Source organism: Mastigoproctus giganteus, chromosome 6 (assembly GCF_048544385.1).
Source record: "Mastigoproctus giganteus isolate SK-2022 chromosome 6, ASM4854438v1, whole genome shotgun sequence".
Classification (NCBI taxonomy): Eukaryota; Metazoa; Arthropoda; class Arachnida; order Uropygi; family Thelyphonidae; genus Mastigoproctus; species Mastigoproctus giganteus.
In genome coordinates, this window is record NC_143580.1 from 46,261,101 (window position 1) to 46,282,008 (window position 20,908).

Below are 20,908 nucleotides of genomic sequence, written 5' to 3' on the forward strand. Positions count from 1 at the left end.
GTATCTATAGAAAAGGCATTCAGCAGAAAGTGTCTATGAAAGAGGGTGGAGAGATTTGTGAGAGACAGTTCATAATTAACCTGATTGCCCTCTTTTGAAGAGTCAAAGCTTGAGAGAGAGAGATTTTGGGGGCAACCCCCCCAGATGTGGAAATAAAAGTAGGCAATCCATAAGATGGGGTCTTGTTTAGATTTTTATGCCAAATATGATCAAAATACTTTGAAAGTCAAATGCATACTGTTATAATTTCACCAAATTTTTCCATTGAATTTGTCCAAAGATGAGAACATATGCCAATATAGTGCCAGTGAATCAAAACTGATGGAATCTATATTGGTAATCATTGATCAGATGGAAGGTTTAAATATAGTTTAAGAATTTGTAGTGATGGATTTCTCCATTACTTTCAAAAGAGTAGAGGTAAATGCAGTGGTACAGTGATTAGAAGGGAGGGATTTACCAATATTTTTAGGAACTGGGTTGATGTGGAATAGGGAAATGTAAAAAGGATAAAAAAATAAACACGCGAGCTAAGAAGCATAGGTTTTGAGAACGAATGGAGAAATGCTGGTAGGACCTGGGGCATTTTTTTCACCATATCCCTCTGTCAGAAGACCATAGTGTGCATTGAGTGGAGTATGTTTGGTATGGTGATTTACCAAGATCATCAATGCAAGAGCTGGGAAAAAAGTAGGATACTAATAAGTCAGCTTTACCTTTAGCAGAGGATGCAACAAAACCATCATGTTGTAACAGAGGTGGAGGTATAGAAGAAAGAAGTTATGGCCGATAGCTTGGACCAGAGACAAGAAGGGTAAGCTACCATTTGTTTTAACAAAAGGGAAGCTTTCTACTCTAGCTCCTGTTCCAAGTTGAGTCTGAATTGATTAACACTTGTTTTACAAATATTACAAACTTTATTGTAGGAGAAAACAAAGCTGTTTTGGAAACAAGCTAACTACAAAATGCCATATTCTTATCTTGAACAGCTTTAGTACATTTATTGGAAAACCAAGGTCTAGATAAAGGGTGCAATTTTAGGATGAATGAAGAATAAAGGATTTCATCCTTTCCTACTTTCATCCCTTTCCCACAGGAATAATTTTACTGACATGGTCTGAACAAACATTAGGATGGAAAGATTAAAACAATAACCCAACCATGGAAAGAGAAATAAAAATTGTGCAGATCGCCTGATTTCACATTATTGTAATACCAAATGACGAGGCTGAAAATGGGCATGAGATTGAGGGCTCCATTGGAGAAGAGACCATCACCATATTGTGTTCTGAGTATACCCAGAGGATCACTGAGATTAGCTGTGTACTTTGAAGAGTAGTTGGAGGAAAAGATCTAGTGTTGTGTATGTGGTTAAGATTGTTTGGTATAATGATACATAAATGAACAAGTTGTGTTAGTTCTTTAGTAACTGCAATAGCCTCAGCACCTTTACCAGCTAAGCCTGTATAATTAGTAACTTAAGCCAGCTAGATTTGTGAACATTAAAATCACGAAGGAGAATTACTTTACTGTTAGGAAAGTTAGAATGCAGTCACTAATGAACTCACCATACCTGGAAGTCATTTCAAAAAAAGTAAGTCAAAGAATTTTGAGTGATTGGAAAAAGAGAGCCAACAGATGAATTTGATAGAATTGGGCACCAGTTATCCAATTTTTTTAAACCTAACTCTCACTCTACATAAGTTTTCTTTGCTTGAAAAATAACCATGAAAATTATCTTCACAGCTAATTTTCATGTTTATTTTATTTAACTGTCCAAAATTGATTGTACGCTGCAGCCACATTTGGATGGTGCTTGCGGTATATATGATGGGAATAAATATGTGCATTCTCCAGTTAGCCACACTTGATGTCAGATGACAGATTTGCTTTCTGGTGACAACAATAAAAAAAACTGCTGAAATCAAAAGAAATGCAAAAAATGTGGATATGGGATAATAATGAAAGAGATGTTTCCATAATTTCCTGTCTTTTGCTCTAGAAACATTCCTTTAAGTAGCAATTTTTTTTTTTTTTTTTTTTAACAAAATGTTAGAACTGTAGTGCAATTTGAAACGATACCTTTTAGGTTGCACTAAAATTTAATTTTTGCATTAGTGCATTAATTTATATTTTCATATATTAATGCTTGAAAAGTAATAAGTTATATTTTTCGCAATTTATTTCCGAATGCGTGATTTATAAATTTTTGTAGTATGTATTTTATCATTTATTTATTTAAATAAAATTGATATTTAGCAAAATAAAATTGATATTTAGTAAAATAAAATAGAAATTATTAATATTGTATGCTAGAAAAGTGCAGTAAGACTATCTGAACAAATAATAGGTCTTTTAAATTACTGCAAGCACATTAATAAAATAGGTCTTTATTTTATTAAAGTAATTTTGTTTTAATGAGTATGATTCAATGATTTTATTATTAAGTCATATTTATTTGAACAAAATTTCAGTAGAGTAAAATGATGCATGAGCCCAGCCCAATACGATTGTTGTAATGGGATTTTACTATCTAATGAAATTAATAAATGAAAACAGGTGTATAATACAGTATTTTATTTCACTTTTAGTTTTTTAAGTGCATTAGTCAAATAAGAGTAAGAATAATGGAGTGGTAGAGAAAGGGGGCCTTTCTTCATGCAAGACTAAATTCAATCTTGGCGCATTTTATAAGAACACATTTCCCTCATGGAATTACTTCTATTTACGTTATTCACCAAGTAAAATAGAAACAATTTGGACATTGTTTTGAGTAAGAAAATTGTTTTTCAAATTCTATAACTTTTAGGTGTACTTTTGCATTAGCAGAGGCATATGATGCAAGAAAGAAAGCTTTATACAGCATCAGCCAAAAAAAAAAAAAATTTTTTCCCTCAATTTGCATTTATGCCCCCTCAGGTTTGTAATCTGAGAGGAAGAATCCCATCTGCATTGAGCCTGCTCAACCTATTCAAGGCCTTATACATCTCAATCAAATCACTTACAGGTGCCTAGTCTACAATTGCCTAGTTCTGCAATTTGCAGAACTTAAGCCTTTCTTGGTAAGAAGAGTCCCTCAATCCCCTCACCAATCTTGTTGCCCTTCTTTGTACTCATTCTAGCAACTCTACATCCTTCCTAAAATGGGCCTCCAGGCCTGTACGCAGTACTCAAGGTGTGGTCTGACCATTGCCTTATACAAAGGGATAATCACCTTCTTATCCCTGCTAGCAAAATTCCTGCATATCATCGACAAGACCCCATTACTTAAAGAATTAAATAAATAAATATTCTGTTTATACTCCGGGACGACCAAACGGTCAGGAGTTCACAAGATAGACAGAATACAAGAAACAGCACCATATTCAGTAGTCACGGGCTTGAACCACGGTCACTACTTGCTTTGGCAACCTGTCTGCACTGCTCAAAAAATTCATATCCGATTGCAAACTTACACCCAGGTCTTTTTCATTCTCTACCACCTTCAGTGTAGTACCATACAGTTGGTACGTTTCTCTGGGGTTACTTCTACCCATATGCAGTACTTTGCATTTGTCAATGTTAAACTTCAGTTGCCACTTCTCAGCCTATCTACCCAACTTTTCTAGATCCTGTTGCAGCAGCATACTGTCTTTACTGTCATTAACAACTCTGCCAACCTTTGTATCAACTGCAAACTTGGACATTAAGCCCAATATACCTTCATCAATATCATTGATAAATGTACAAAACAACAATGGGCCCAACACCCAACTCTGGGGGACTGCACTAAGAACATTATCCATGAAGAGCAGTGTCCATTGATTACCACTTTCTCTCTTATACAAATGATTGTGGCTAACATCACACTTACATGTATTGTAAATAGAAAGTTTGAAAAAATTTCATAGCTACACAATATTTCATAAACAGTAATAATGTGCTAAGAAATTAAATAATAAATATAAATGCAACAAGGCATAATACTATAAGAGCTTAAAATTATACTATTAAACATAGGTGTAGATACACCATAGATAGCTCTTAAACAAAAACTACAATTGTAATGTAAAGGCATCATTTTAATTGTATATCATACTGTGATCATCCTTCACTAATAGAGAGTGAAGAGTTATTGTCAGTGGGCACCACCACTCAGATGGCACTGTTTCAAGGTTTTTTGGCCTTTCATCGTTGGGTGGGCAGGTACCCTGGTATTGCAATCATGACAACCCAGTTGTGAAGTTAATCCCACAATATGAGAGATGCTAGAGGGGTGTACAATGCAACACGGCATAATACTATAAGAGTATATAAATTATACTATTAAACATAGGTGTATACACCATAGATAGCTCTTAAATGAAAACTACAATTGTAGTGTAAAGGCATCATTTTAATTATATCTCATATTGTGATCATCCTTCAAAATGAGTTACCATGTATTGCACTACCTCAAATAAGTGATGAAAGGCCAACAATCCCGCCGAGAATAAGTAACAATAGTCTTTTCTATTAGTGACACATTACTTATTTGAGGTAGTGCAATACATGGTAACTCGTGAAGGATGATCACAATATGAGATACAATTAAAACAATGCCTTTACACTACGATTTTAGTTTTCTTTTAAGAGCTATCTATGGTGTATCTACACCTATGTAATAAGAAATGAAATGTACATTTTCCATTACCTGAAGTGGAAACTTGTAGAACTTTAGTCACTTTACTTAGTTTTATCCAAGCACATCAAACCCTGGATGCATAGATAATCATTGACTTCAGAACCTTATTAAAATTTCTTGTTTGGGAATATTTTAGGATTTTAATACCATTTTATGTCATATAATCCAGTTGCATTATTCCTTCATCAGGTTAGTGCAATATAACATTAACCTGTCTATTCTATTGGGTTTCTTTTTATCTTTATAAAAATAGAAATATAAAACAGAAACAATAACAGTTTTGGAATCTCTTCTGTTTCATAGAATTTATTTCAAAAAAATAGTATGTTAGAACCATACATCAATTTCATTTGTCTTTTCACTTTCAGTTACTTATGCAAGGCCAGTAATTATTCTTGGTCCATTAAAGGATAGGATCAATGATGACCTCATTTCGGAATATCCAGACAAGTTTGGTAGTTGTGTTCCCCGTAAGTAATTTTGGAACTAGTTTATCTCACATTATGAAAGATTTATAACTTTCATTTGCTTTTACCGTCTCTTCTTTTGTTAACTCCATTATATATTCAATAGGGGTTGTTTCATATTCCATTAAAACTGTACCTTTAACCAGTTATTTTACAAATAAAATTTTTTCCTTAAATTTCATATATATATATATATATATATTTTTTTTTTTTCTTCTTTTTGATGTATTTGTGGAGTAGCTGTAATTGAAATTCACAAATGCATGGTTAGAAAAAACTAATAGAAAACTGATAGATGCAAACAAAAAATATATACAAAATGTATTTTGAATGGAAAACACTATTACCACAAAATTATTTATAAATTTAATTTATTAAGACACTGAGGAACATAAAACTTGCCTTAAGCATTAAAATATATAATTTAGTTGTGTTTCTGGATTCGTATTGAATATTGTCTTCAAACTGCCATAGGAGGGATATTTTGAAAGATATCCACGAAAATACTATGAAGCACTGCCATGGGCATGCAGACAAGAGTCAAGCACTTGCCTGGTACAGCAAACTGACCATAGGATACATGCAATTTATTATTTGGAGTTGTTTCTCTCTCTCTCTCTCTCTCTCTTACCTCTCTGCAAAGCAACTGAGACAAGGCTTATGGGATGAGGGAGAAAGTTAAAAAAATAATAAAAAAAAACTTGCATGATGCATCATGCAAGTTTTAAAGCATCGTGCTTTAAAGAATTTTTATAACTGCACATTTTGTGTTCTCCCTATTAGAAAAGAAAGAAAAGCTATGTACTTGTATAAACAATAAGTCCTGGCTTTTTAATCATTTGTGAGTGATACTTCTGAAATTCCTTTGCTAGAAAAAAACAGTAGACCACAGAGTGGGCACATTAAGATAATTTTGTCTTTCTGTGTATCCCAGTATGCTTAGTATTCTCTCTCTCTCTCTCTCTCTCTCATAACCTACCCCCTTCCATATTGGTTTGAAGATAGGATTTAGTCAGAATCCAGAAATATTATCCAATTGTACATTTTGTGTTGAAAGTGCTTAAAGGGAGGGGGTTATACTGCTAAATGTAACTTATCTACCCCAAGTTGGAAACCTGTGTGTTTCCCTATAAGTCTTAATAACACTAAAATATTATTGGATGGTTCCTTAATAATTAAGGAACCATTCAATAATGTTTCAGGTATTAATCAATCCAAACTCAATTTGGAACATTTTGAGAATATAAAACTCTCTTCTTGTCCAAATGATAGCATTAAAAAGTAGTAGTAATAAATGATGCAAGCTTATACAGAAAAATGCCCCTCAAAAAAATACTCTACTGAACTCATCTGTCCATCTCTCTAATAATTTCTAATTCTTCCTCAAATTTATTCAAACTACTCGCTTCCATGACATCAGATGGCAGTTTATTTCAATGATCACCCGATGAGCATTGTGGTTTCTTGTCAAAGCTATTGGCCACAACATGCACTGCAAGAATTAATTAATTATAAAATAACCATTTAATAATTCTTAGGGTCATTCTGATTAATCCCTTCCCGGAACATTTTTTTTTTTTTTTTGGGAAATGTGCCGTAACAGATCGACTTTTTTTATTTTACAGATTGATAAAGTATGCAACTATACAACTCATTGTATAGTTTTTGTGTTTTTTATTAATTTTTTTGTAGAAAATACATGGGAGTAATTAACCCATTTGGGCTATCCCGAGTTATCTTGTGTACGTCAAAAAGTGTGCAAATTATACAGATTTTTTTAATAAATTAGCACTTGAGCTAAAAGCAAGGTACAGAAAAAGTCTTCATTACTCTTTATATAAATAAATTTAAAAAATCAAGTGGAACGCACAAGCAGTAACCTCCCGCCACAAGCAGAAAGTGTATAATGTGTTTAGGGTCTACCGGCACCAGGGGTTTCCCCCATCTCCGCATAGTATTCATTGTGGTGTGATACAGAACACTGTAGAAGCCAAAGGTTTAAAAGTGTATGGATATTGTGGTGTGTAATGTTTTGTGCAGTTATTCATCTAGTCTTTTAGCCATTGGGTCTCAAATGAGACCCACCATTGCCCACACAAATAGCGAACTAACTACATCCTGACACACAGCCGCCACGAGTGGACAGGCGAGGTAAGCGTCGCTTACAGGTGGCAGTTCAAGAGGGCGCTGAAATATTTTTCGATATTGTTTTTGTGAATTATTTTCGTGGGTTCAGTATTCTGCATTTAGGACAGCAAATTATATTTTGCTTATTGGCGGCACAAGAACGCGCGCTACTTTTCTGACACTGCTTTACAATATAAGTAAAACGAAAGCCAGTTGTTTGCTGCCAGGTGTAAGAAAATCCTTAGAAAATTTGGGATTTACCTACCTAATGCAAAATTAGCCAGATAATGGCAGAGAAAATATGTTTCAGTCCTAAATTTGGGGGTATTATTGTATCCCGAGATATTTCGTGTAGTTCCAAATAACTTTTAAAACTAAAAACGAGATATCTCGGGATAATCCATGAAGTGGTTAATATCAGGAAGCATGGGGATGATAAGTTACATATGTCCTCTTAAGCAGTATACCAATAAATTAAAATTTGTAAATAATTTCATTTGGTAATAATATTTTCAGAATATATTTTATAAGAACCACCATATAATGTCCTTTCAAAATTAAATTTAAAAAACAGTTTGTTCTAAAAAGTACCACCAAGGATAAATTTAGTTAACATTCAAATGAGAATCATGCACTAGCATCATATTTGAATCACCAAAGTAGTCACTTTCAGAGTAAATGTGAATGGCAGTTAGGCAGTAGTAAAATAATTTTAGAAATCGCTAGAGATAAACTGTTACAAATACCTTATGCAGCCATTCAAATAAGTATAGTCTAACTGGTTTGGTGGGTACAGAAATTTTCCTACTCCAAAATATGAATGTGTCTTTGAAGGTCCTTCTCCATCCCATGTGACTGCCTATTCATATTTTTCAATTCATTTATTTATATACACGTTTCTCACACACAGGGCACACAGACCCTAAATAAAGGTGAGAACGCTAGGAATTACATAAAATACGAAACAGTAGTAATCAATATATTTATTATTTTTTACCATTCAAAACTGCATACCCATTTTCTGAACCTTGAACAGTCATTCCTCTATGATTGTTCAGAATTGGAGAAATATCTGAGTGAAAAGAATGGTGTTTAAGTGAAAGTCAGATGAAATAGCAAAATAAGGAGGTGGAGGTGTGGGTGGGGGTCATGTGATCCCATGAAACCAACAGTACTTCTTGGTTATCTGTTTGTATTCATTAAAATAACTGGTGGTAAATGTCACATAGGATGTCTTGTGATAGTGTTTTATTTCAAATTTTGATTTAGTGCAGAGTATCATAGCAGGTCACTGAATTAACCATTATTGTTATCCAAATATTGTATGTGTATTGGCACACTGCAAATGAAGGGGTGCCATTCATTCTGACTCCCCCCCTTGGTATCCAGTGAAATTATGCTGCTGCATAGACTCCTTAGTGGATGCAGCAGCATAGTTCACCTCAGTATTCTCTTCTGTAGCATTGTGTATATTGCCATTCCTGTGGCTTAAAGGCAAAAGTTCCCAGTCTTCGTTCTGGAATATGTGCAAACTATGCAACTTGTCTTCAGGTCTGTTTTCACTACTGCAGAAAAAAGAAAAAAAAAAAAAAAAAACAGTTTACACACACACAGAATATTAAAAGTGCATCAGGAAATATTTCATATCTCTCAAACGGAAAAATCAACAAAAGATTCAGACAATGCAAAAAATGTTCTGGTCAATAAATATAGGGGGAAATGTGGATAAGTAGTACATAGGAACGCATTTGATCACCAAGGAGATCAACTGTACACTGAGAATTACTGCTGGTGTCTTGTAGCATGCATTTGGTATGTATTTGTGTATGTGTTCAGAAATCCGGGCTTTGTGAAGCGTGTCTCACCTGTGACCATAAACCTGGAATTTTGGGCAAACTGATGAAGCAATGATTGGTAAAAGACTATTGTCAGCACCATCTGAATCCTTTGCACATCTTTGAACTACAGAATATAGACATCTTTCATTGGAAGCCTGCCGTGACTGGGACATATGCACAGTGTGTGTTGCTATTTGGTATCTGTGTGCAGTTCAGGATTCTCATAGTCATCCATAAAATCATAAGTGACAGGAATGAAAATATCCATCTCATGTTGATTGGCATATCTTTGCCAGACCACCTGCTACTGCTGCATTGCAGTGATAGTATCCAAAAGTCAAATATGTATTCATACTCTTTGAATGTACATATCTGATAACTTTCTATGCTTATTATTTTTAAGATTTTCTGTACACAAGCAAATGTAAAAAAAAAAAAAAAAAAAAAATCATGATGATGCATGAAAGAACAAACAGCATTAAAATTCTATTTCAATACTTATACCAAATATTTTGTTCTGTGGAGTGTAAGAAATGTTCTTGATCAAAATGTTGTATGATGATATAATTTGCATATAACAATTAACTGTGAAGAAATGTTGCTTCCTTGTAGTTTTGGGCAAGATTTTAGAATCCCATGCAGATGTGCAAGAGTTATAAACAAAATAAGGTGGCACAAGGCAGCAACCAATTAACCATTATTGCTATCCAAACATCAAATAAGGTGACTATTTGTTATATGCTGAAGTAACTCCTGGAAACTGGCAGCATTGCAGACAGCTGATATGGTGGTAGGCCTTAGTATGCATTGGGAGAAGTGACTAAAATTAAGGAACCAAGTCCATAGAAACTGTCAATTCAGTGATCTTTCCTATGAAATATAACAGAAAACATCATGATAAAATGTTGACATCTTATCCTTATAAAGCTCAATTTATGCATAATCCAAAATGAGGGGTGGGGATAATGGTTGGCCTACAGCAACTGGTTCTGTAGCACATTTTGCTTGAGGTGTACTTGTTTGCACATATATTCTGGTTCTACCCCAGTGAATATGTTAACGAAAAAAATTCTTGCTTGGAGAGCCCTACGTTCAATAAGGGTTACTGCTCAGTATGCAGGCTTGAGTTGCTATATTATTTGTCCTCCACGATGGTAGGCTTGCCATTTTTCACTCATTTGGAGAGGTCTGGGTTAGAATCCCACCTGAGACTAAAGAATTCTTAAAAGCCTGTCCAATCATTGCTGTAATTATCCTGAAATCAGATCACACCTGTTTGACTATCAGTTATTCCAGGTTTTTCAGCCCATACAATATGCATATCAACCTGTGAATACATTGATGTGGATATAACAACAAACTGCATTATTTTTATTGCATTGGGCAGCCAATGCAATAAAAACTTCCAAGAGGAATAAGAAGGCAAACCTGATTTCTTTGTAGACACCATTCATAAATGCTGTGTCAGAACTCAGAAATGCAGTTTGAATAACAAGGAACATTACAAAATACTTTTTTCCCCCACAGCATGATGCCACTACTCACACACTGCTAGAGACTCCATGCAAAAGTTGGAATCCAAGTTTGACAATTGATTGATTCTGAGTGTTCACCACATTCACCAAACCTAACCTCACTGGAATTACTGTTATGTAGATATTTGAATGTTTCTGAAGTATTCCTACTTAATTTAAGAATTAACAAATAGCATAAGAATGCTAAGAATATCTCACTGTGTGTAATGAAAGATAAAATGCACTTCCAGCATCCACTATGAACCAGAACTACTTTGAAAAGGCATATGTTATAAATCTGACTTCAACAGATTTATTTACTTGTGAGTTATTAGCAAAAAGGACTAGGTTAATCAACTTTATGATCATCATGTATATATGTGTGCACTGTATGTATGTGAGAAAATATATATATAGTCTTCATTTCTGTAGACACAACTCGACTAAGGAGGGATTATGAAGTGGATGGAAGAGACTATCATTTTGTGGCTTCCAGAGAACAGATGGAAAGAGATATTCAGAACCATTTATTTATTGAAGCAGGTCAATACAATGACAACCTCTATGGCACTAGCGTTGCATCTGTTAGGGAAGTGGCTGAAAAGGTAAGACATTAAAGAGAAAAATATATGCATTTTATAAAAATTACTACATTACAAGTTGTAATTTCATTTAACATGATAGTTTTCTGATCCTCAGTTTATGTAGGTTAGTATTTTTATCCCCCAATACCATACTACAACTATTATCTTAGAAACAGTAATTTTTTTGTTTTTTTTTTTTGTTTTTCAGTGTATTTGTCATTTTGCATATGTGCTATTCTTTTATGTTATGAGAGTTTAATGTGGCCATTTGAAAAGTTTATCTCCTGAGTATGAAGGGTTTATTTGAAGAGTCTGGTAACATGTTACTTTTCAACACCTCAATACACGTTACCACCAGTGCTGGAATGCATCCACTGCAGCAGTGACATCGCTGTTGGTGGGAAAATAGATGCCAGCCAGGTATTTTTTCAAATTAGGAAATATGTGAGGGTCCAATGGTACTAGATTTGTTGAATATGGGGATAGTCCAAGGTTTCAAAGCCACACTTGTGCAGTACAACCATGGCAATGACACATGTGAGCAGGCACATTGTCCCAGTGGAACAAGAATCCTTTTCTGAGTTTTCTTTGGCATTTGTCTTTGATGCAACCACCTCACAAGGTGTCTGCATAATACACCTTGTGACTGTCTGGCCTTTCTGAAATTTCTGTAATAGTGATGTGCTTTTGAACAGTGGATGAAAACAAAGCTTGTTATATTGTGGCATGGGAAAGGTAAGCAGAAACAGGGAGACATTCTGCCCATTACATTAATGTTAGTTGATAAAGTAGAGTGACCCATTGGTGGCTCACTGCAATAATTTTTGACTGAAATCATCTACAATTATTCATTACTACAGAATACAAAACAACTCAAAGAAATTTCCTAATATTATTTTACTTCTGAACATTGAGGGAACTGATCATGACACAGACAACACAAATGTGCAATAATGTGTAGATGCCAGCGAGTCATATTACCTATTACTTTAGTGAAAATTCATCTGATTGGGTGACCCACCAGTGGGTTGCTACAATTAATGCTTATTTGGTTTAAAAAGTAGTGCTAATCAAGCACAAATACTAACCATCAGATTGGACAAATCTCAGAAAAATTTTCCCACCCATAGGGATAAATGTATCGATACGCAGCTCAGAATAAATGTGTAAGATACTCTTCTTTCTTTGTAAGGATAGTTATGATTCCAAGGTACCTTGGAATCATAACTGTTGTTCAAATTACAAGGTGTTGTAATTTGAACAACAAATAAGAGAATTATCTTAGATTTGAATAAATATATTTATTTAATATACTGCGGTGTTATTTATAAAAACATTTGTAATAAGCCTGTTGATTAATATATTGTTATTTTTCACAGGGTAAACATTGCATTCTTGATGTGAGTGGTAATGCCATCAAGCGGCTACAGGTTGCAGGCTTGCATCCAGTTGCTATTTTACTAAAGCCCAAATCAGTGGAGTCCATCATGTAAGTTTTATTTATTATTTTTTTTTTTATTAAAAAGATATATATATTTCCTATTAAAAATATAAATTTCTTTGTATACACTGCCCTGTCGAAATATTACAGACTGCACTTAATAGTATGCTGTATTACTGGTGGGTGGATTACTGATCTGCCCAGTAGTAAGCGCAGTGACAATCCTCCATGACATGCATTTAATTAGGTTTGCATGGGTGTCTTAGATTGTGATATGCTATTCCTGTTCAAGGATAGCTTTTAGATCTGTCAGATTCATTAGCTTCTGTGATGCATTATTCCAGTTGATTCCACAGATTCTTGATTGAATTTCTATCCAGCAACATTGCAGAGATGGCATATCATATGGTTCATATTGCAGGATTGCTCTTTGTACCAGTCCTGCAATATAATTAACACCAATGGTCTACATTTTAGACTATGATGTTGCCATCTTGAAAAGTCTGTTCATTGTCATCCAGGTGCAACATCAATTTTTGGGTTAAACCTGGTCCCCAAGAATTGTTCAGATACATGTTCCAGGATTTAGGATCTGTTGCTTTGTGCAGCTTCCTTCATACTCAGATATTTTCCATCAGTGATAAACAATGAGCACCATGAGTCACTTGACCACATTGCATGTTTCTGGTACTCTCACCCACCATTCCTAACACCATTATAAATGTATTGGCTTTTTCTGTTTATGCAAATAAATTTGCAACTTACTGTACAGTTACATGGACTCTGAGCCCTCTGTGTTTTATGTTAATGTAAATGGTTTCCTTGCATCCATTGGTGATTATCTGCAGTGATGCCCTCTGATTTCTGCCTATATGGTAGGTCAGATATGCAATCTCAGTCATGGAGTATCTTCCAACTGAACTTGTTCTAATTGCCCATATTGTCCTACTTTAGCCAATGACGTAGAGATTGTCTTTGTCAATACATGTATAAACTTTGCCACTGCCCATAGTGATGACCCATTGCACAAAACACCCATTATCATGCCTCTCATGTGACTTCTGATATTGTTTGCCATTTTTATGGAATACGTCAGTGGAGTTACAACTCCACTGAGGTATTGCAGCTCTCCTTATAGATCTGTTGTACCCCTGACATAGCACATTATAAATTTCATTTGTATGCAGCATGAATGTTACAGACAAATGAAACTTATGTGCCATGTGCAAATACTGGAACAATAGATTCTGCAATAAAGATATGACAATGTCTGTATATATGGTTGTATGCAGTCTACAGTGGGTGGTTGAATTCCAGGAGCCTGTGATGGTGTAGGAATAGCAGATATGTTAGATTGTATCACCCTTGTTGGTGCTGCTTCAAATCATTAATTAAAATAAAAAACAAGTGTCCTAGCACAGACTTCTGATGGATTCTACTCATAATGCTATTCTATTCAGAGCAAGCATTTTCTTTGTCTTATACACCTTAACCATCACTTTATTCACTGTACCATGTCCTACTTGCAACAGGTCAGCAGTAAACTAAACTGCCCACAATTTGACCTGGTGCACTATTATCATCTTGACCTTAATGCTGACATCCCCTAAAAATAAATTATTCACCAAATCCATTTACAGTTTGGGTTCTGCAAAGCTGCCATTCAAGTTGCCAAGTTATAGTGTGTAAAATACACCAGCACACTGCTAGAGGATTATACTAAACCATTTGTGCTTCTGACAACTTATTCCTCTCAAAATTGTCAACTCTTTTCCATAAGGTGCCTCCATAGCCAGGTGGGCAGGAGCAGCAGCGCGTAGCACACGCTTCTTGATTAGACCAGGGTTCGAGCCCGTGCCCACCAAATACGGAGGATGCGGAAAGGTCGGGGAATGACCACCGCATATCCTCCGAGCAATATGGCCTTAATTGCTAATGCTCCTAAAAACCAAAATAACAAACAAACAACAATCTTTTCCATAATTGTTTGATCTCATTGACTAAAATACCAAATTCCATTTTCTTTATCCTTGGATGTGATGTCAAAAAAGGAATAATTACTGACTTTCACAAATATACATCTAATGCAAGCTACTAAATTATCGCTTGCCTGAATCATTCCAGCCTTACTTGTTGCCCTAAAAATTTATAAAACTAACCTTTTTCACGAAATTGTCATTATGAATATGAATTGCATTTTTTTATATTGCTTAGAATAGTTTTGACAAAAAAGAAAAAATGTGTCTGTTTAAAAGTTAAAACCATCGTATCCCCCTCCCTGTATCTTGTTTTGATTTCAAAAGAGAACTATGTATGCTGTACTTTTTATACTGGGAGGACAAGAAAATTTTCTTTTTTTTTAAATATTTATTCTTATTACCATAGGGAGATGAACAAACGGATTACAGAAGAACAGGCGAAGAAAACTTATGAACGAGCTTTAAAACTAGAACAAGAGTTTGCCGAATATTTCACAGGTAAGTTTCTAAAATCTTAAGATTTTTAATAAGTAGATTTTTTTTTTTTTTTTTTTTTTAACTTGGGTAGTTTACACTTTCATTCTTATATACAATTAGAATAAGATTCCACAGATAGTTTTAAAATACCACTAGAAAAGTTAGTAGTGGAAAGATATTACATGGAATCTAACTAAGACTACAGAGTATTTGTAGAAACATCAGGGAGATCTGATTGGCACAACTACTGAATTATCCACTTCTTTGGCACAAAATGGGATACATCTTGAATCTGGAAGAATAGCACCAACTTCATAATTTTGTATTAGGAAGTGGAATCTGTGTATTCTACTTCATGAAACAGTACTGAAATTTGATTATCACATGGACTCAGTGTATTTCCCCACATAAAAATGCTGAAAAACCAACATGTATTGGCACCTCCATAGCCAGGTGGGCAGGAGCAGCAGTGCATAGCACACCCTTCTTGATTAGACCTGGGTTCGAGCCCATGACCACCAAATACGGAGGATGCGGAAAGGTCAGGGAATGACCACCGCATATCACCGGAGCAATATGGCCTTAGTTGCTAATGCTCCTGAAAACCAAAACAACAACAACCAACATGTGTTCGTTGAAGGCCTCAGTATGTATGAATGGATAATTAAGAGTGGAAGACACTTCATTGCATTAACCCTTTACCCACATAAATGTCCACCAAAGCAGCTTAAATCTGAAAAAAAAAAAAAAAAAAAAAATCTATTAAAGTGATGTCAGTGTAAATTTTAATATTTCTTTATTATTGGCGTGACTTTCAATCTGTATCATTAATAGAAGTTTGTTCATAAAGGGGGAAAAAAAAAAAAGAAAGAAAGTATTATTTTCATATAACTATGCAAGGACTTAAATTAGCGCCATCTAAAGCAAGTGAATAGAAGTGCTCACTGCACAAGAGGTTGTTTACTTTTCCAGCGAGAGGTGGGTGGGTTTTTTATTTTTGTTTCTTCCAAGCTTTCTGACGGGAAGGTAATTTCCAAATGCAGATATTAAAAAGAAATGTGAAAAGCACGTCAGAGGAGGAAGTAATTTTAAAAAATGGATTTTTCACAGTTATGTTCATAATAGATTGAAAATAAAGATGATTTCAACAAGCCCACCATCATGCTTGCTAATGTTATACTTTTAACATGCCTAGTAAAAGGTGAAATCGGAATTTATTTTCGTCTTGGCAGGTTTGCAGTTGCAATTGCAAGAATGACATAAATCTTTAAGTTATAGGGATTAATTTACATTATTATATGCAATAGTAAATTGTTACTGTTTAGAGTAATTATACAGATGGAAAAAAACAAACAGGTGACTCCAAAGTAAACAATGGCACTTCAGTATCCATCTAGCTATGCAACATATGGGAGATGGTGAGTATTGCCAGTCCAATACCCTGTTACCTTGTTTGGAGAGTGGCATGTTTTTTTGATTAATACAGACATAGGCCCACTATTCGGGTAACGAATACATCTTTCTTTTCTGTGTCACCAACCAACAATAAATAAAAAATATTGAAGCTTTAGTGACTAAGCTACTATAATAAAAATAGCCAAATCACTATTTGCAATAAAAGGACAAAATCTAAAAGTATAAAACAGGAACACAAGCTTTTGATAGATTTATCCTGTCTTTATCAGCAGTATAATTATGTATGAGCAGTCTTGCATATAAAGCATTCAGTGAGTCTATTACGCAAATGACCAAGCAGTCTATGTTCCCCTCCCTGCCACACACCTTTCTCTGTTCTTTCCTCATCTTTTATAATGCCAGCTGTTCTGGTGTTATAAAAGATGGGAAAGAAATTGTGGAGACTGACCATGTTTAATCCCAACACTGGAGGGAGTTTTCTCCATAATAATTATGATTCAAAAAGATGAATACGAACACCCCATATCACCATTCATAGTGCCCCTTGTATTGCGCATCTTAAACATGTCTATGCAATAGTAAGAGGACTGATCATTGACTAAGTCAGTGATGTTAGCACTAACAAAGCAAGGTGGGTGTACAGATTGCTTAGGTGTTTGAACTTTTTTTTTTAAAAGATTTAATTGTAAATAGCCATTTTTAGTAGTGCTATTTCCCTCACTAACAACACTTCAAAGTACACAGTCAGTGTTAGTGGTCATCTAGGAACCTGAGATCACAACTGGGTGATGGTTTCCCCTCCAACTGAACCACTCTCTAATGCCCATTTTCAGCCTCATGTCATTTTGCAATACAATAATGCAAAATGGGGTGATCTCTGTTAACTGCATCAAAGAAAAACACTACTAATAGTGGTGTTCCTCAAGGTTCAGTTCTCCTATCTTGTCCACTTATATTATTGCCTTCTTCCTCTGACTATAAATCCTATCCACAAGATATCCTATCCTATTTCTGGACAAAATCATATCTCTATTAGGGATTACCCTGAACGACTATTGCTTCCTATACACACAAAAAATTAGGTTTTCTCTCTCATTCTCAGCATTACTTTTATTTTAAACAAATACTCACTCTGTACAAATCTCAAATCTGCCTTTACCAAAAGAGTATTGCACCTAGATTGTGTGTTCAAAAGAGGGCAGTCGCGCTAATTGACAACACATTTCTTACAAAGTCTGCTTCTGTTTCATACATTCAGTTTCTGCTGCATGCCTGTTCTACAGATACTTCCATTAGCACCTTCAGTTATACCACTGCCTCCCAAGTTAGTCCAAACAAGCCAAAAAAAAGTTGACATCCATTTATGGTCCAGCTCCAAACTCATGAAATCAGCTTTTATCCATTCTGTTTTCTGTAACACCCTGCCTTCACATGTGTCATGAAAATTTCACAATCTGCAAAATACAAATCTAAAAAACAGGTATCTTCTGTCTTCTCAGCCTTCAATCTTCACATAGTACTATAGGCCTCAACATCTTTTGTTTTTTGGGGGTTTGATAAAAAATGAAAAATTCTTTATGCTTCCAATTTTTAAAAAATTTCTTATGACTGGCTTGCACAGACATTGTAGCTATAGAACACTGGATTTATATAATATATTTATTACTTTGCTCACCAAGAATACTGAAATGACATCATCAGTGCTAAATGTTCAAGTTGCTTAAACAATAGATTCTTTAAGTGTCATCTAAACACTTTGCACATTTCTGTTAAAGAATTGTGAGTTAATTTTGTGTGTATCCTTTTAGTACACTTTGTGGTTTGCTTAAGGCCCTTTTACTTAAGCTGTTTAATCAGTAACAAACAGGTATATTACCATTACAACCACAGGATTATGTAGTTCTGCAGTGCTTTCTGTATACCTAGTGTATCATCCCAATTATTAAAGAGTGCATTTTACATTACCAGTGTACTATTTATACAATATCAAGGAATTAAATGCATAAGGCATATAGACTATGAATTGGAAATTCACTACAGAACTGTCAGTGATATTTCACCATATTTTGTTTGTAGTAGTGAACTACAGCAGTAGTTGAATGGCATAGATTTGATTGTATTTCATATTGTGACTACCTTCACAAGTTACTATTGCGCTATCTCAAATAAGTAACACTACACTAATAAAGAAGACCATTGTTACTTATTCTCGGTGGATTAAGTCGCTGCCATTCATACTACAGCTGTAGTTCACTACTATGAACAAAATATGAAATATCACTGATAGTTCCGTGGTAATAATATACAATAATACAATATAAGTATTTGTACTATATGCCAGTATTGATCTGCATCGTTCTGTTTTATTGTTTCTATTAAGGCATTAAATATTGGTAGCATAAAATGTGAGATTTAATGATTACTTACCAATTTATTGATGTTTATGAAATTCATTTCACTGATTGAGTATAATGTACTATAGGTTCTCCTATAGTACACAAGTATTTTAGGTGCTTTTGTGTTGCTGTTTGTAAAATACAAGCAACTGGAATAATCTTGCTTTTGTTCCTATGTTTAAAAACAAATAATAGTTTATATAATTTAAGAATTAATGTTTCCACACACACGTGTGTATATATGTATTAATTTGCTTGGTTTTAATTTTAATATAGCTGTAGTTCAAGGAGATACTCCAGATGAAATATATGCAAATGTGAAGGAAGTAATCTGTGACCAGGCAGGCCCTACCGTTTGGATTCCAGCCAAGGAGAAACTGTGACATCCAGCATGTCTTGGTGCAGAACTGTAAAGGCAGAAGGAAGGAAGGTGTCGCCATCTTTCATCTCTTCAAGAACACAGAAGACAAAATGCTCTACGAGAACAAAATTTGGCAACACCAGAAGTTCCTGACTTGCAAGGCTTTGCTGTAGTGGCAAAATATTCCATCTCTTAAGCATCTACTGTGGCCGTAAGCCAGCTAAGAGGAAGCCTTAATATATGCTGTGGAGGTTATTTACTGTGCATTCATAAGTGACAGGAGAACTGTTTTAGTTGTTGTCGTTTTAATTTACGTGGCATCTCTTCCTACCCGACTATCCTGGGAGAGGACGTTGTACAGATTTAGGGGACTCCTAGCGCTGGAGCATTCAGGACAACAGGCTACTAGGAGAGTAGCTAATGTTAAAATATTGTACCAAACTTTTTTTTAATCAAGTTGATCAAAATTGAGTATTCAGGATGCCGATGTTGTTTTAGCTGTTTAGATGTTGGGTATCTGTTTTGGCTGCCTCAACTATTGTTTCTTTTAAAGGTCACATGTGGGATGTGGGTCTGGTGTTAACAGGCTGTTGTAAAACTTTTTGTGTATTATACACCTCAATTTTAAGACTGCCTATATTAAGTTTGTTGATAGCTGCCATTTTTGGGACTTCAAAAATTGTGTTTTGTTTCATTTTTAATGCTGTGAGAGAGAAAGAGGGGACTGGAAATCATCCTCTATAGATCTGAATCAACTCTTTCTCTTCCACTTTCCTCCCTCTCCATCCCTGGTCTTCTATATGAGAACTAGGGGTTTCAGCTGGAGATGCTCCATTTAAGTCCATTGATCATGACGAGATTAAAAATCAGAAGTGTAAGCCTTGATAAATATATAGAAATTGTGAATAAGTTGTAGTGTTGCCCATAATAAAACATTTCATTGACAACCAGTGTAGTGTCCATGAATTTCTGGAAGGTTACACCCATGAATTTTTAACACTGCGATCTTAGCCACGTTGATCGAAACACAGTGAGATTTTTTACTAACTGCATAATTAAACCATAATGGTCATCAGAACTGCTGATGAACATAAAAGATTTTTACTCTATTACTTGGCTACACACACTTTCAATAAATTTAAGTATTTAGTTAAAACTATTCACAAGCATGGTGGGGGGATGAAAAGAATGAAATCAACATATATCAAAATTTAAAGTTGGCATTATGCATTTTTATTATTACTGTCAATTGGTGGTGCCACAAACATATAGGCAAGTAACCTTCCTGGAAAACAAGGGCTGAACACTTTCATTTTATGTGGGCATTTGATGAATCAGATGTATTTGTATTTAAAAGCTTTTTGCATCCAAATACAAAAGTTTTAAAACTGATTTAATCTTCTATAATTTATTGACTAAAATAATTAGAGAAAATACTCTATGAATATGTGGCACCAGAGATGACTGTCTACCAGTATTTTCTTTTCTAGCATCATCTAATATGAAGAGCTGAAAATTTATTTACAGGTGAAACGTCTACTTAAATAAGAATTTTATATTATGCTTATTCCCAATGAACAAGGCCTTTCTTCTAATATTATCTCCATTTACTTAACTAAAGTATCCTTTAGGTCAGCGTTTCCCA

General features: G+C 34.7%; 1 protein-coding gene across 11 annotated transcripts in view; it reads left to right on the forward strand.

Moving 5' to 3' along the window:
* Positions 1–20,655, forward strand: part of LOC150084219 (MAGUK scaffold protein DLG1-like) — an 855,099-nt gene extending 834,444 nt beyond the window's left edge. For 9 of the 11 annotated variants that reach the window (XM_090375935.1, XM_090375937.1, XM_090375939.1 and 6 more), the window contains 5 exons: positions 5,032–5,133; positions 11,042–11,214; positions 12,573–12,682; positions 15,020–15,111; positions 19,179–20,655. In XM_090375935.1, the coding sequence (XP_090232061.1) occupies positions 5,032–5,133; positions 11,042–11,214; positions 12,573–12,682; positions 15,020–15,111; positions 19,179–19,285 (584 nt within the window). In that variant the 3' untranslated portion in view covers positions 19,286–20,655. The remainder of the gene's footprint in view (positions 1–5,031; positions 5,134–11,041; positions 11,215–12,572; positions 12,683–15,019; positions 15,112–19,178) is intronic. The other 2 variants (XM_090375940.1, XM_090375941.1) reach the window with 1 other exon arrangement.
* Positions 20,656–20,908: the final 253 nt, after the last annotated feature.